Source organism: Esox lucius, chromosome 7 (genome assembly GCF_011004845.1).
Source record: "Esox lucius isolate fEsoLuc1 chromosome 7, fEsoLuc1.pri, whole genome shotgun sequence".
In the NCBI taxonomy this organism is placed as follows: Eukaryota; Metazoa; Chordata; class Actinopteri; order Esociformes; family Esocidae; genus Esox; species Esox lucius.
The window spans coordinates 20,127,578-20,143,275 of NC_047575.1; the positions used below are offsets into that span (position 1 = coordinate 20,127,578).

Sequence of the window (15,698 nt, forward strand, 5' to 3'; positions counted from 1 at the left end):
CTGCCTTCTGATTACATTAGTGTAAGCTTCTTTACTGGCACATTTTAGGGCACATTTGTCCTTTATGGTATTTTCTTTTAAATTATTAATGTTGGGTCTCTGACTGGGCCTATCAGGGATATTTACTTTTTTATACTTAAGCTTTTGTTCTGCGCTTCCACAATGAAATGTGTGTGTTTGTGGAGGGGTGTTCCAAGGGTTTGTGCTGCATCATTGTTTCCCAAAACATCTTTGCAGTCAGGCCCCCTGTCTTGGCAGTATAAGTTCCTGCATATAAAAATTCTTCAGATTCTACTGAATATTTCCTAGAATACTTTTACTGTGATGCCTTACAATGTTTTTGTGCTGTGTGACAGTATGTATTTCATATACAGTGATCTCTTCAATTGTGTAAGCTCATTTAAAGGCCAGCAATATTTGCCATTACTGATTGCTCCATGATTTCATTTCATATGTTGACTGTACACACTCTCCAGAGCATTTCCTTGAAAACAGTTTCTGTCGCATGTGTAACAGTTTTTGCGCAATATGCAATATGAATATCAGTAATTTTATTTGACATTGGTACACGTTTTTAATCCCACTTTTATTTTTAAATATTCCAAAATACCAAGACCCGGAAATACTTTTTCAACGGCTCTGGCGCAATCAACCAATAGGTGTTCTAAAAATCTACACACACAGCGCATGTCCGAAATTAGAAAAATCAGGCGGGTAACGTTAAACGCTGGAAGACTCTAAAACATCCATCAATACAGAAATAAAATAATAAGCCCAGCAAAACATCAATCTGGAACCTTAAAGGCGAATAACAGATTCAGGTGATGTCGGAAATATCGGAGAAGTAAGTTATTGAGAAACAAATTGCTGAGCCATGTAGTTTTCTCTAGCTAGAGGTTAGTTTGAGCTGCATCCTGTACACCTAATATTAGCTGCTAAGCTACCTAGCTACCGATATTATTGAGAACAGTAAGTATGTTGCTTTTAAACGTTAGTTACAGTATTGTATTATTACATTTTAGCTAACGAAAGTTAATCGCATGAATTCAATCGGTAACCTAAAGGTAAGGCCAAATGGTTTTAATTAACTAGTGTAAAACTGAAAATTTAAATTAAAAAATGTTGTAATTAATCTCAGTGTCCTTAACCTTAAAATACAAGTAATATTGATGTAGAAAGGATAGTCTTTGTCACTGGATTATTTAGTTCAATATGAGACATGAAAAAAAAAAAATACCAGTTGTTTCAACAACCAGTTATCATTTCCACCAACGACCTGGGAGTAACGGGGGGGGGCGCTAAATCGGGCCAGGTTCTGAGTGTCCCCCCTAGAATTTTCACACAATCTGATATCGCTGTGTTGGTGTTGTTCCTACAACATCATAGTTTATGTTGCTCTAGGACTATCATTGCAACTGACCTGTAGTTAGTTGGTTACCCTAGTCCAAAGAATATTCTCCACCCTTTGACCTAACCCTAACCTCAGTGGTACCTGTGCCCTAAATCTAACCTCAGTGGTACCTGTGCCCTAAATCTAACCTCAGTGGTACCTGTGCCCTAAATCTAACCTCAGTGGTACCTGTGCCCTAAATCTAACCTCAGTGGTACCTGTGCCCTAAATCTAACCTCAGTGGTACCTGTGCCCTAAATCTAACCTCAGTGGTACCTGTGCCCTAAATCTAACCTCAGTGGTACCTGTGCCCTAAATCTAACCTCAGTGGTACCTGTGCCCTAAATCTAACCTCAGTGGTACCTGTGCCCTAAATCTAACCTCAGTGGTACCTGTGCCCTAAATCTAACCTCAGTGGTACCTGTGCCCTAAATCTAACCTCAGTGGTACCTGTGCCCTAAATCTAACCTCAGTGGTACCTGTGCCCTAAATCTAACCTCAGTGGTACCTGTGCCCTAAATCTAACCTCAGTGGTACCTGTGCCCTAAATCTAACCTCAGTGGTACCTGTGCCCTAAATCTAACCTCAGTGGTACCTGTGCCCTAAATCTAACCTCAGTGGTACCTGTGCCCTAAATCTAACCTCAGTGGTACCTGTGCCCTAAATCTAACCTCAGTGGTACCTGTGCCCTAAATCTAACCTCAGTGGTACCTGTGCCCTAAATCTAACCTCAGTGGTACCTGTGCCCTAAATCTAACCTCAGTGGTACCTGTGCCCTAAATTAGCAGTTGAAACATCAAACAGCATTTATTTTGTTATACAGTAGCTAAAACCTGAGGTAGGTCGACTTATTGTCAGTTTAAGCTAACCCAGCCATCATGTGGAGGTTTACTGCGGGAGTGGAGCCCCAACAAAGAAAAAACAAACCGTTCAGGCCGAGGAGACCACTCCTACCATGGCTTATGCAAGTGCCCCCTCGTTATCTAATCCACTGAAAATAATGAGGAATTTCTGATGGCGATACAATGGTGTTCCAAGGATATGGCTAGAGTTCAAGGAGGGGGTTGTGTTTTGCAGTGTGTCAACGCAAAGGAGAAGCGCAGAGGCATTTCTTTCGTTGTTGGCACTATAACCATGAAACTGGAGAATGTATTATTTCACGAGAGCTCACCATGTCACTGTGATTAAGTCAGTAATGAATGATCCTTCTTGCACTTGAACGTGAATACCCCTGAGTTCATTCATTCTAATGTGTTACACATTAGTGTTGAAACAGTTGAATTCATATTTCTCAATACAGTTAATGTTACTACCATTATTACTGCCCACTACTATACTATTGATTAAGAATTGCATACGTGACCAAGATGACGTGCTAAACACTACTAATAGCAAATTGCAATAGTAAAAAGAAATTTATATTTTCTGGCTGGTAAATCGCCATGACCTACGGGCACGCCATGACCATGACTGGTAAGCCAAAAAGTAAATTTTGCACCCTGCCTGTGCCTAACCTCAGTTGTGCCAACATTCATTATGCACCAACACGTCAATATCAGATCAGTCATCTATATTTTCTCCTTTTCTCACTCACCTCCACCTGCTCTCCCTACCCTGTGGGCAATCTTTCTCTCCCTCTCTGTACTCTGAATGCCTCTGGGTGAACATGAAAGAAATATCAGTAAACAAGGGTTTTTTGCCATGATGTTCAGAAATTGATTAATAACCATTTTTGATCTGGGTGGCAGTGATTAAAATCAAGAAACATTGACCCCACCTTTTGTGCTACTGTATAGACTACTTCGATCATCTGACTGGTGCTCATTTTCTCACTGCTCTCTGCTTCCTTTCTTTCTTTTCTGAGGCTGCCCAAAAACTGACGAATGTCACTGCCACCCTTCCTCTTGCTCATAATGACACTCTCTGTGAATGGAAGCTGACTGTTATCGATCTGCTTGCACTTTAATCAAACACTAATAATGCTATTTATCATAAGCAAGTAGGGCTATACAGTATACTATACGAATATGCAATGTCACTTTACTCACATTTCACGTGGGCTTTCTGAAAAATCGAATGAAATGGACATTAACGCTAGTTGAATACGCCCATGAGCACTTTTGTTGGTCACTGGGTGAATGTGTGGATAATTAACTTTACAGGTAACTTAGCTATGATAACTAACATTACTAGTGTTGCTTGTTTTATTAACCCTTGCTAATCAACCCGTTTTCACCAAAGATGTTTGTTTCCACTCCATGCAGTTACTGCCACTTTTTTTAGCAATGTATTGTTTATTTCCACAATTTCCATGAATTGCCGTTAAAATGCTGTTATAATTCACTCTGACTGCCATCTATGTTGTATTTTGTTAGCCATGCTACAGCTGTATGCTTTGCTGTCCAGCTCAACACTCATCATGACTTGCTTACTCAAGTTAAATTCTCAAAGCAGTCACCCAAAGCTAATGTCACAGCTGTTACTAATAACAGTGCTTATGTTTCTGTTCTTTAAGGTCATTATCAATGGACAACGAGGGGATGGAGACCTACCAGAGGTACTGTATTGTGTGAATGACAGCAACACTCCCCCCAATATAACGCACTTTATATACACTGAGACAAAACATTATGACCACTCACGGGTGAAGTGAATAATGTTGATCATCTCCTAAGAAGGTTTGTCAAGGTCAAGGTTTAAGCGTACATTCAGTTCTCGAAGTCAACGTGTTGGATGCAGGAGAAATGTACAGGAGTAAAGACCTGAGCGACTTTGACAAGGGTAACATTTTCATGGCCAGAAAACTGTGTCTGAGCATCTTTGAAACGGCAAGGCTTGTGAGGTGCTCCCGGTCAGCAGTGGTGAATACCTACTAACAGTGGTCCAAGGAGGGACCAACCACAAAACAGTAACAGGGTGTTGGGTGCCCAAGGCTCATCGATTTCAGCAGGATAATGAGTCCTGTCACCAGGGTTGCCATATTTGCAGTTTTCATGCTATTGGGCTACTTTTCCCACACAGGTAAAATAGTCAGTATTGTGCATCAACAATAGTTGGGCTAGTTTTTAGGCATTTGAAGATGGTTTTGAGTAGTTTAGAATTTTTTTGCTTAACCTGGCAACACTGCCTGTCACACTGCACACATTTTTCGGGAAGGGGTTGTTGCCCTGGTCTCCAGATTCCCCAGATCTCAATCCTATTGAGCATCTGTGGGATGAGCTGGACCAACATGTATGATCCATGGCGGCTCCACCTCACAGCTTATGGGACTTGAAGGATCTACTACTAATGTCTTGGTGCCAGATACCACAGGACACCACAAGTGCCTTGTAGCATCCATGCCTTGGCTGGTCTGCGCTGTTTTGGTCCAACAGCATATTAGGCTGGTGGTCATAATGTTTTGGCTCATCAGTGTACTCTTTCACCTCTGGTCGAACAGCTGACGAAAGCTGTCTTAGATTTTATTTCATCATTATATCACCTAATGTGGTGTAGTTGTGATAAAATAAACCCATTGTCTCTTATTGTCCATTTTGAAATTAGTAGGGCGGGAAAATCAAATATATTTATATACAACCCCGTTTCCAAAAACGATGGGACGCTGCATAGAATGCAAATAAAAACAGAATGTAATGGTATGCCAATCATTTATCCCTATATATATATATACCCATTTTTTATTTGATGCCAGCAACACATTTAAAAAAAAAGCAGCATATGTTGTTCCAAAACCTGTATATATTGTTCAGCATTATTGGTGCCTTACCAGATGTGCAAGTCACCCATGCCATCACAGATGCTGGCTTTTGAACTATGTGCTGATAAGAAGCTGGATGGTCCTTCTCTTTATTCCGAAGGAATCCATAATTTGTCAGATCACAGGACAATTCTCCACTTTGCATCAGTCCATCTTAAATGAGTTCGGGCCCAGAGAAGATGGTAGAGTTTCTGGATCTTGTTTATGTTTTTACTTTGCATGGTAGAGATCAGGTTTGGGATTTCAAGAATGATTTTGTCTATCAAAGATCTTGGAATGTTGTTCTGCTTCATATCACGCTGCAATAACCATGTTGATGTTTCTCCTAAATAAGTTCCATGATGTTCCTATACCTAGTTTCTATCCATTTGCGTCCATTGGGTCAGAACTATTGAATACATGTTGTCATTAAAGGCACTTTGTGAATTGAATAAAACCCCATTCCTATGTTGGCTGTGCAATGGGCCTACCTATTGCCTTGACAGTTAATATCATTAGTATTAGTGCTCTGTATAATATTTTATACCAAGAAGAGCGAATGTCTCTTAATGAGTGCCTGACTGACTGACTACCCATTGTTAAATAGCGTAGTGGTTGGAGACGCGGACTGCCATGCAGTGGACCGGGGTTTGATCCTCGCATGGCCCAAACAAAGTAGTCATTAGGATTTGTCCAAAATAGTCTTTGCTGGCTACACGCTTGTTTATATTGTGACTATTTCTGGTGAAGTACGCATCCGTGCATGCTTTTTGGGGTCTTATAGGCTACAACCCCTTGAGCAGTAAAAGAGGGGTTTCCACGATTCTCTCGTGTATTAACTTGATGAAAAGTCACTTATCGTCGCCTATATTGATAGTTAATGTATCAATGTCATTCATGAATGAAAGAAAAAAGAACGTTGTTGTGCCATGAAATGAAATGGCTTTGGCAGTGTAAAGTTTATCTTCAGTCTCACTAGCAACTGTTCAATTCTTATGACTCTTCCAAGTAGTAAGTAGACACTAGTAGGCCAATTACAGGCTAATCAAATATTAAAACGGCCAGTGGCAAAAGCCATACAGTCCATTGATGCTATTTGTGGTGGAAGTTAACTTAATAAGAAACGTGAGCCAGTTTAACACAATGCTTAATGGTGTATAGTCAAAAAAATAAATTATGCTGTTGACAGCCTTCTTTTAAATTACTGTAGCAGCCGCTGAACAGGCGTGTTTCTTTAACAATAATATTTGTGTAAATATCACAAAATCTAACTGATAAAAGCCTATTACTGTATTCCCATAGATGTTGTCATTAATAAGAAACCAGAGAAGGGTATGCTGTCATTAGACTTTTGTTTCATTAATTTCTTAACTCAAAATGCTAGCACAATCAGCCACAACTTTTTACGTTAGAAGAGATGGTTTCTGTGTTGTTCGGTGATACGAGTTTAGGAACGTCGAAGCCACATGATCGCTTAGTGGCGTAGTGGTTAAAGACACAGCCTGTTACATAGACCCTGGTTCGAATCCATCGTGGGCAACAACATTCATCTTTTCTAATCGTCCGCCAGCGGAACTAGGCTTGCCTGGTTCCTTTTCTTGTTATTGAGCAAATAAAGAAATGCAGTTTTCAAGTACTACAGATATAAACTTTTAACCCCTAAAAACATTATTGTTATTATAATAGTATTAGTGATTATCCATGTGTTTAGGATCATTTGTTAATTTTATCATGCTACTTCCCTTATGAATGTCTTCCAATCTGGCTTTTGCGACAGCAACACTATATTATTTTAGATAAATCACAAAGCAATACACAGTTTCTATAATCTGAGTTTGCATAGTCATTGAAACCACATTGGACATGTACGTGTTGAGTTAGTTGACAGGTAAGTGATTGACTGTGTATAAATTATAATGTTCAAAAATTATTATTATTATTCAGAATGATCTATTCAAGATGGATCGATTTGTAATACTCAATGAAGACTTCGATGTAAATTGAATTTTCTGCGAGGGGACAGGCCATTGTGACGGAATAGAATCTATTTACTTGGATAAGATCCACTTAACCTAGATGGTAGCCGGTTTGTTTCAGAGCATTTGTTGCCATGGATTTGAATCAGACTACACTTCATTCTCTCGTTTTTTAGCTGAACACTTTTTGCTCATGTTCTGGTTTGAGCTTGTAATTAATACATTCATAATCCAACTTTCTGGAGTGTCCCTCTGGTGAGAGCCAGTAGTACAGAGCAAAACACACAATTACGTAATTTTGACAAGGTGAGATCACTTTATAGGAACATTGTTTTTGGAGGTGCTTGGGCATTTGCATATAGTGGTAATGTAGCTGTTAGAAATGTAAAGATTGACTGAATGCACCATTTCTGCATGGGTGTTCTGTTGCACACAAAAAAAAGCAAGATTCAGTCTAGGCCAGTGGTGTTCTAAGTTCAGGCTTCCTAAATGCTACATTATATATATTGATATCCGGTTGTTGAATTATTAATTTCAGCTGGAAATGATGGCAGAATAAACTACCAATGGTTACCTTAATTCCCTGTTTATAACCGGCACCGTGCATAAACCGCACCATTAATTATAGCTTTGTGTGTATACAAACCCTAGTATTAACCACACCAAAATACACCAACCAGCCATAACATTATGACCACATGCCTAAGTCCTGTAAGTTGCAAGGTGTGGCCTCCATGGATCTGACTTTTTTTTTTGTCCAGCACATCCCACAGATGCTTAATTGGATTGATAATTGGGAATTTGGAGGCCAAGTCAACACCTTGAACTTGTTGTGTTTCTCAAACAATTGCTGAACCATTTTTTGCTTTGTGGCAAGGCAAATTATCCTGCTGAAAGAGGCCCATGTCATCAGGGAATATTGTTGCCATGAAAGGGTGCACATGGTCTGCAACAATGCTTAGGTAGGTGGCACATGTCAAGGTAACATCCACATGAATGACAGGACCCAAGGTTTCCAAGCAGAACATTGACCAAAGCATCACACTGCCTCAGTCAGTTTGCCTCCTTCCCATATTGCATCCTGGTGCCATGTGTTCTCCAGGTAAGCGACGCGCACACACACCCGGCCATCAAAGGAAACGTGATTCATCAGACCAGGCCACCACCTTCCATTGCTTCCTGTTCCTGCTCTGATGCTCATGTGCCCACTGTAGGCACTACGCGGCCCCATACGCAACAAACTGCAATGCACTTTGTATTCTGACACCTTTCTATCAGTACCAGCATTAACTTTTTCAATAATTTGAGCAATAGTTGCTCGTCCGTTAGATCGGACCATACGGGCCAGCCTTCGCTCCCCATGTGCATCAGTGAGACCATGTCACCGGTTCAGTGCTTTTCCTTCCTTGGGCCACTTTTGATGGGTACTGACCACTGCAAACCGGGAACACACCACAAGGGCTACAGTTTTGGAGATGCTCTGATCCTTTCGTCTAGCCATCACAATTTGCCCTTGTCAAAGTCACTCCGATTCTTGCCCATTTTTCCTGCTTCTAACACATCAACATTTGAGGACAGAATGTTCACTTGCTGCCTAATATACCCCACCCAGTGACAGGTGCCATGATAACGAGATGATCAGTGTTTTTCACTTCACCTGTCAGTAGTCATGTTTTAGCTGATCGGTGTATAAACTAGTGATGGCCATTTGAGGCTCCATTACCATTCTTCTAGCAGCAGGATATTATGCTAGCAGTGCTAACTCAGATTTTCTTTTTCAAAATAAAAGCCATGATTGAAATATAAGATACTCTAGTTAACAATCTAGTCCAGTGGCTCCCAACCTTTTTCAGTTACTGTACCCCCAAAAAGAATTTGCACTGCTTGGAGTACCCCTGAAGTACCCCCTCATGTTCATTACACTAGTAAGTCTATGGTGTCATGAGTGTTTTCAAGTACCCCCTGTGGAAAGGCCAAGTACCCCCAGGGGTCCTAGTAACCCTGGTTGGGAACCACTGATCTAGTCTGTACATTTTGTTTAATGTCTTTTCCAATGTTATTCTTGTCTGTTCTTTTTCACAGACTAGATTAACTATATTGCCTTATTCATTTCAATGAAGGCTTTTATTGTGATAAAGAAAATCTGAGTGCTGCCAGCATAATATCCTGCTGCTGAAATAACTCTAATGAAGCCTCGAATGACCATCACTAGTACAAACAGCATTTGCCTGGAGAATTGACCTTTCGCAAAACCCCTCCCAAAAACTAACCTTGTCCAAGCCTACCTTAGCAACCGATCACTACTTGAAAAATGTCCGTCAAGCTTTTGTCGTTTAGGCTCAAAATAGTGAAACGGTGTGCATTCGCTAAGGCACCTGCAGCTGGTACCTGAAAGGTTTAGAGGGGGGAGTCATTTACAGTGAATTATCTTGGGTGGTGAAATGCTTTAGTGAATATTTATACATTACATTGTTGTCTAGTGAATAATTATGTAACGCTAACGTGACCATACGACTTATTTGCTATTGCTACATTAGCTACATAGCTAGCTACCTCTTATATTAGCTTATGTCGGGGCACTCGTAGGCTTAACTTTAACAGGTGACTTTCTGCTGAAGTTGATAGGATGATGTTGACCGATTAAGTGTTCAATAATAGCTATTTATACAGAACTTACCTGGCAGTGCAAGAGCATGACTGGTGCACAAGGCTGTGCTGGTCGCATTTTAGTTCATGGGGCTTCTCATTCCTTGATTGACGTATTGTTTCAATTACTGGGTCCCCTTCCTTGTTTATCTGAATATTGTGAACATATCCTTCCGCTGCATGTTGCAATGCCTCGATCTGGAGGATATCGCAGAGGTATTTCCCCCCCCCCCAAAAATTACACTGACCCGTTATATGCTACTTTTGCCCTCTGTATTTGGCAGTTTACAGTAGTTGCCGCTTACAAAGGACAGCTTGACAGGTGAAACAACAGTAACTAAGATAAGAGGGGCTTAGGCGAAAGGTCATTTTTGACTTGCGCATTTATTGTACATACATTATTATTAAATAGCTGTCTTTGGCCGTTACCAAAATTAATTTGTTGAATAAAAGAGTTTTGAAAGCCCTGTAACACCAATTGTATCATATTTGCTACATGAGTTTCTGAGACCTCTACGGGGTCAAGCAATCATCTGTGAAAAAGTTTGCCAGTGGAAACAGTTTTAAAAATGTAAACTTGTGTATTAACCGCACCCATGTAATAACGCTGTGGTTGAAAATGTTTTCAAAATCCTTGTATTAGCTGCGCCGTGGTTTATAAACAGGAAATGATGGTATAGGGGTGTCCCTTCTGGAAAATAGCCAAAATGTATCCTAGAAATTAGGCTTTATTTTTTGATATAGCTAGGTTGTTTGGTACAGTATTTAGTGCTAATGTAAATAATGTCACTAGCTAGGCTGGTGTAATGATGACAATCTTGCAATTGATGCAAGAAAAAATCAATTAAGGAGCCATTGGCTCCTATAGGGGGGAAAAACAGATGCCAAATAAGTTTTTTAAGAGCCACATAACAATGCACTTACTTTTATTCACCTTGTTGTGTGCATGTCTCTCCTCTTCCAACTTATGAACTATATACAGTCAAATGACATTTTTTTACGCAGAATCTGAGCCAGTGTCACTGCCACTGACCATGATTATATAGCCTAATCCGTAGGAAATGTGCATTTCTCTCTTGCACGTTCACTAGCCTACTTCAAAGATCGCAAGTCAGTAGGCTATCGTCAACCTAATCTTTGCAGCCGACAGAAAACACTTGTTTATTAATAAACAATTAAAATGTCTCATTGCAAACCATAGACAATAGCATATAAGAGGCGCAAACAGAGCGGAAATTGCAGGTGCGGCTCGAAATGGCTGTTATTTCAAATAGAGCATATTTTAAACTAATCAGTTAACCGGTTTCAACCGGCTAATGAGGCTTGGTGGTCGGTCAAGAACATTTTTAGTTTTCGCCATAGTAGAAGGGGGCCAGACTATGTACAAATGAATGACGTTAACAAAAGAAATGAAGCGATAGGCTACTGGTTATAAAACATGCACGTAGGATGCAAATTTTACAATCAAAGGGAGTAAATTTGTATTGTTGCCAATGGCGACCTTGGCAGAAATTTCACTCGCAAATAAATATATTTGGTTGCAAATGCGACCATTTTAGTCGCAGTTTGGAGCCCTGGAATGCAATATATTAACAAAGTTTCTGTCTTTTTAAAGGTACATCAGTGAGGGAAAAGATGCTGCCAGACAAGGAAATATACCGAAGTCTTTGGAATTGTTCAAGCTGGCACATGACATCCACCCTAGTGATAAACTTATGGGCCGGATAAAGAAACTTCATGAGGCTATAAAGGAGATGGCGCAGCAAGGCTCAGAGAGTGAGGAAGAAGACTTTGTCAATGTCAACAACAGTGGTCTAATGCTTTTCAAAGAACTTTATGACAAACTGTATGATCACCAGGTAGAAGGAGTTGCTTTTTTGTATGGTCTTCATAGAGATGGTCGTACAGGAGGAATCCTAGCTGATGACATGGGCTTAGGAAAGACCATCCAGGTGATATCCTTTCTTTCTGGCATGTATGATGCTGACTTGGTTAAGCATACCCTGCTTGTAATGCCAACTTCACTAATCAAGAACTGGATCAAGGAATTTTCCAAATGGACTCCGGGAATGAGAGTCAAAGAGTTTCATGGCACAAGCAAAGTGGAACGCAACAGGAATTTAGAGAAGATTCAAAGAAGAGGTGGTGTCATCATTACTACATACCAAATGCTGATCACAAACTGGGAGCTTCTCTCATCATACAATGGCAGAGAATTCAAATGGGACTATGTAATCCTGGATGAGGCACACAAGATCAAAACCTCTTCAACCAAGACAGCCAAAAGTGCACATGCTATTCCTGCCAGGAATCGTTTACTTCTTACTGGCACTCCTGTACAGAATAACCTGAGGGAAATGTGGGCTCTTTTTGATTTTGCTTGTCAAGGGGCACTCCTTGGTACGTCTAAAACCTTCAAAGCAGAGTATGAAAATCCCATCACCCGTGCAAGAGAAAAGGATGCCACCCCAGGTGAGAAAGCCCTTGGGCTTAAAATGTCAGAGAACCTCATGACCATCATAAATCCCTTCTTTCTAAGGAGGACAAAGGCAGATGTACAGAGCAAAACACGAAATCATATAAAAAATGCAGAAAAAGACATTCAGTCAGAAGACAAAGAAAATAAATGTGTGAATGGTGGTGGTGGTGGTGGTGCAGAAATGCCAAACCTTACTAGGAAGAATGACCTTATCATTTGGACATACTTGAGCTCAATTCAGGAAGACATCTACAAGCAGTTTATCTCCCTTGATCACATCAAGGAGCTGCTCATGACCACAAAGTCACCATTGGCAGAACTGAATATTCTGAAAAAGTTGTGTGACCATCCACGACTTCTTTCTGCCAGGGCTATTGCTCAGTTAGGCCTGGAAGAAGGAATAAGCACAAACCTTCAACCAGATGAAAATGAGTCTGCTGCCCAGAGAATTGACAACATATCTGATGAAACACTGATATCAGAATCTGGAAAGCTGATGTTTCTCATTGCACTTTTGGAAAAACTTAAGGAAGAAGGCCACCGCACACTTGTTTTCTCACAGTCAAGAAAGATGTTAGACATCATTCAACGGGTTCTAGTTAACAGGCGTTTTAAGATTGTCAGAGTTGATGGCACAGTAACTCACCTTACAGAAAGAGAGAGGCGCATTGAACTGTTTCAGACCAACAAGCAATACTCAGTCTTTCTTCTAACCACTCAAGTGGGAGGTGTTGGTCTCACATTGACGGCAGCAAACCGAGTAGTTATTTTTGATCCCAGCTGGAATCCAGCCACTGATGCCCAGGCTGTTGACCGGGCCTACCGCATTGGGCAAACTGAAAATGTTGTCATCTACAGATTGATCACATGTGGCACAGTGGAGGAGAAGATCTACCGACGACAAGTTTTCAAAGACTCCTTAATCAGACAGACCACCGGGGACAAGAAAAATCCGTTCCGGTACTTCAGCAAACAAGAGCTGAAAGAACTCTTCATGCTACAAGACACTCGATCCTCATCAACTCAGCTGCAGCTGCAGTCACTGCACTCAAGACAAAGACGCACAGATCCAACATTAGATGAACACATTGCTCATCTTTACTCTATGGAGATGTTTGGAATCTCTGATCATGACCTCATGTTCTCACACGAAGTAGAAAACAATGATGATAACCCTGAAGATCAGGAATCTCACCAGTACATAGAGAACCGGGTGCAGAAAGCTCAGGAGCTAATGAAGGCTGAGTCTAAGTTGCACCAGCAGCTTGCTGAGAGTATTGAGTCAAGCACAGAGCCGGCATGGCTACGGAAACCCCCTCAGTACAACACTGTAGGGTTGTCTGAGAAGCTAAATGATGAAAAGCCCAGTTCCTACTACCCTAGCCATAACTGCTCCCCAGAGATGGTGGATCTTACACAGTTTGTTTCTGGTGGTGAGGAAGATATCCAGAATCTGAGTAACAAATTAATTGATCTTGCTGTAGATGAAAGCATTGAGATTGAAGGACCCACTGTGACAACTGCAATTGAGGAAAAGTTGTTAAAAAGCAATCCTTCTCTCATAGACCATTCTCTTGAAGAGGTTTTATCAAATATTGAGGAAAGTGACACTTCTGTTCAGGAGGTTTTCAGTGTGTCATCAGAAGAGAACAATGATATTGTTGCTGGGGAGCATAGTTCAAGTTTAGTTACCTCTGAAGTTCAAGACAAACCATACAATGGAAATTCTTCCTCAAAATTGCAGAACTTGTCATATCACCAAGACTCCATACCGGACCAAAATCTTACACCTTTCAAATCCCTGAAAAATCCAAGACTTTCTATATTGCTGCAGATGTCCAACACAAGCTTAGAAAGTCATGCAGAAACATCCACAAAGGGGGATTTGGAACTTGATTCTTTTCAAGGAAATTTCAATCTACAGTTAGAAGACAGTGCTGGTGATATGTTTGCAGAGGAGGAATCAGAGTCTCCGGGAAATCCAGGAGTTCATCTAGGGATGGATGAAAGCCTAAATGGAGATGACAATACTTCTGTTCCTGCCAATAATGCCTTTGAACAGGATGGGGGCGATGTCCATGATTTTAACTCCCATGTCTCTGAAGCAGACACTTCTGTAGAGAATTCGTTCATTGCTTCAAGGAAAAAGAAAAGAGCTGCTGTGATTTATGATAGTGAGGAGGATGACATTGAGGAGAACAAGGAAGATGAGAGGCATTATTCCTTGACCAATGAATTAGAGATGCAAGGAATGGGATCTTCCACACCAAAATCAGTTAGGTCTGGATTGATTTCCTTTAATGCCAGGAAAAGCTTGGGTGGGAACACCTCTGTGGCCTCAAAGCGGTCTTTTGTAAATTCTTTGATTGAAGATGTGGAGGACCTCGATGAAGATATGGAAGCTGAGGTGTCAGAGGTGCACGCTGATACTGCAAAGGATGAAAGCGAGGTGACTGGATCTTGTGTGGAAAGTGAGGTGACTGGATCTTGTGAAGAAAGTGAGGTGACTGGATCTTGTGAGGAAAGTGAGGTGACTGGATCTTGTGAGGTGTCTCTGATGGAAGAAGAGGAACCAATTGGAGAAACCTTGAACACTGAGAATGAAGAGGACCGTGAGGATGGTGGAAGTGAGTCAATGAATGTTGCTGAAGAATCTGAAATGGGAGAGGAAGAAGAAAGTTCATTGGAAGAATCTACTGGTGATGCTGAACTTGCTTCTACTGAAAGAATGGACCAATGTGCAAGTGGCAAAGAAGCCTCATTTCAAACTACAGAAGTGGTTAACAACAGCAACATCCTGGCTGTGACAGAGAAAAGGTATGAAAACCTTGTAAAAAAGGGAAAACAGTCTTATTCTGAGGGGAAACTTGATGATGCCCTTAGTTTCTTTTTGAAAGCAATTGACATTAGAAGTGGTGATCCTGAAATTCAGTTAATGACAATTCAACTGTACCGTCAACTTAGTAATAAAATTAAGAGGTGAAATATTAATTTCTGTTAAACTTATTTGAAATATAAATCACTTTTAGTGGTGTCTTTTTTAAAAGGGTTCTCTTGTTAAACCATGTTGAAGCAAATGGCTAAAATAAATATTTTCTGTATTGTGTATTTGTCCCATGGCTTTGGAAGCTGAATGTAATATATGCAATTCATAAATGCATGTACAAATTGTTCATCTGTTATCTGTTTTTGTTCAGTTTGCTGTAACAATTTTAGTAGAGCAGTTCTTCTGTGGAGTGCTTGACAGTATCTAAAAAATATATCAGTGATTGGCAGTTGTTGATAGTGTTACAGAAGATGACCATTTGGTGGGGCTCTAATTACTGGAAACCAGAATGTCTGTTTTGCCAGATGTATTTGTCCTTGTAAGTGTAAAATAATTAAAGTCTTTATTAAACTAATTAAAATCACTATCTTTCACAAATTGCACAAATATTCACAAAATTAAAAGGACTGACATTGCATTTAGTG

The 15,698-nt window shown here is 40.5% G+C and overlaps 1 protein-coding gene across 1 annotated transcript; it reads left to right on the top strand.

The window, feature by feature from the left end:
* The first annotated feature begins 667 nt into the window (after window positions 1-667).
* ercc6l (excision repair cross-complementation group 6-like) lies at window positions 668-15,637 on the top strand. The gene is made up of 3 exons (XM_010897109.2): window positions 668-844; window positions 3,906-3,947; window positions 11,364-15,637. Exons 1-3 carry the CDS (start codon window positions 825-827, stop codon window positions 15,208-15,210), a joined length of 3,909 nt encoding a protein of 1,302 aa, XP_010895411.1. The 5' UTR covers window positions 668-824; the 3' UTR covers window positions 15,211-15,637.
* Window positions 15,638-15,698: the final 61 nt, after the last annotated feature.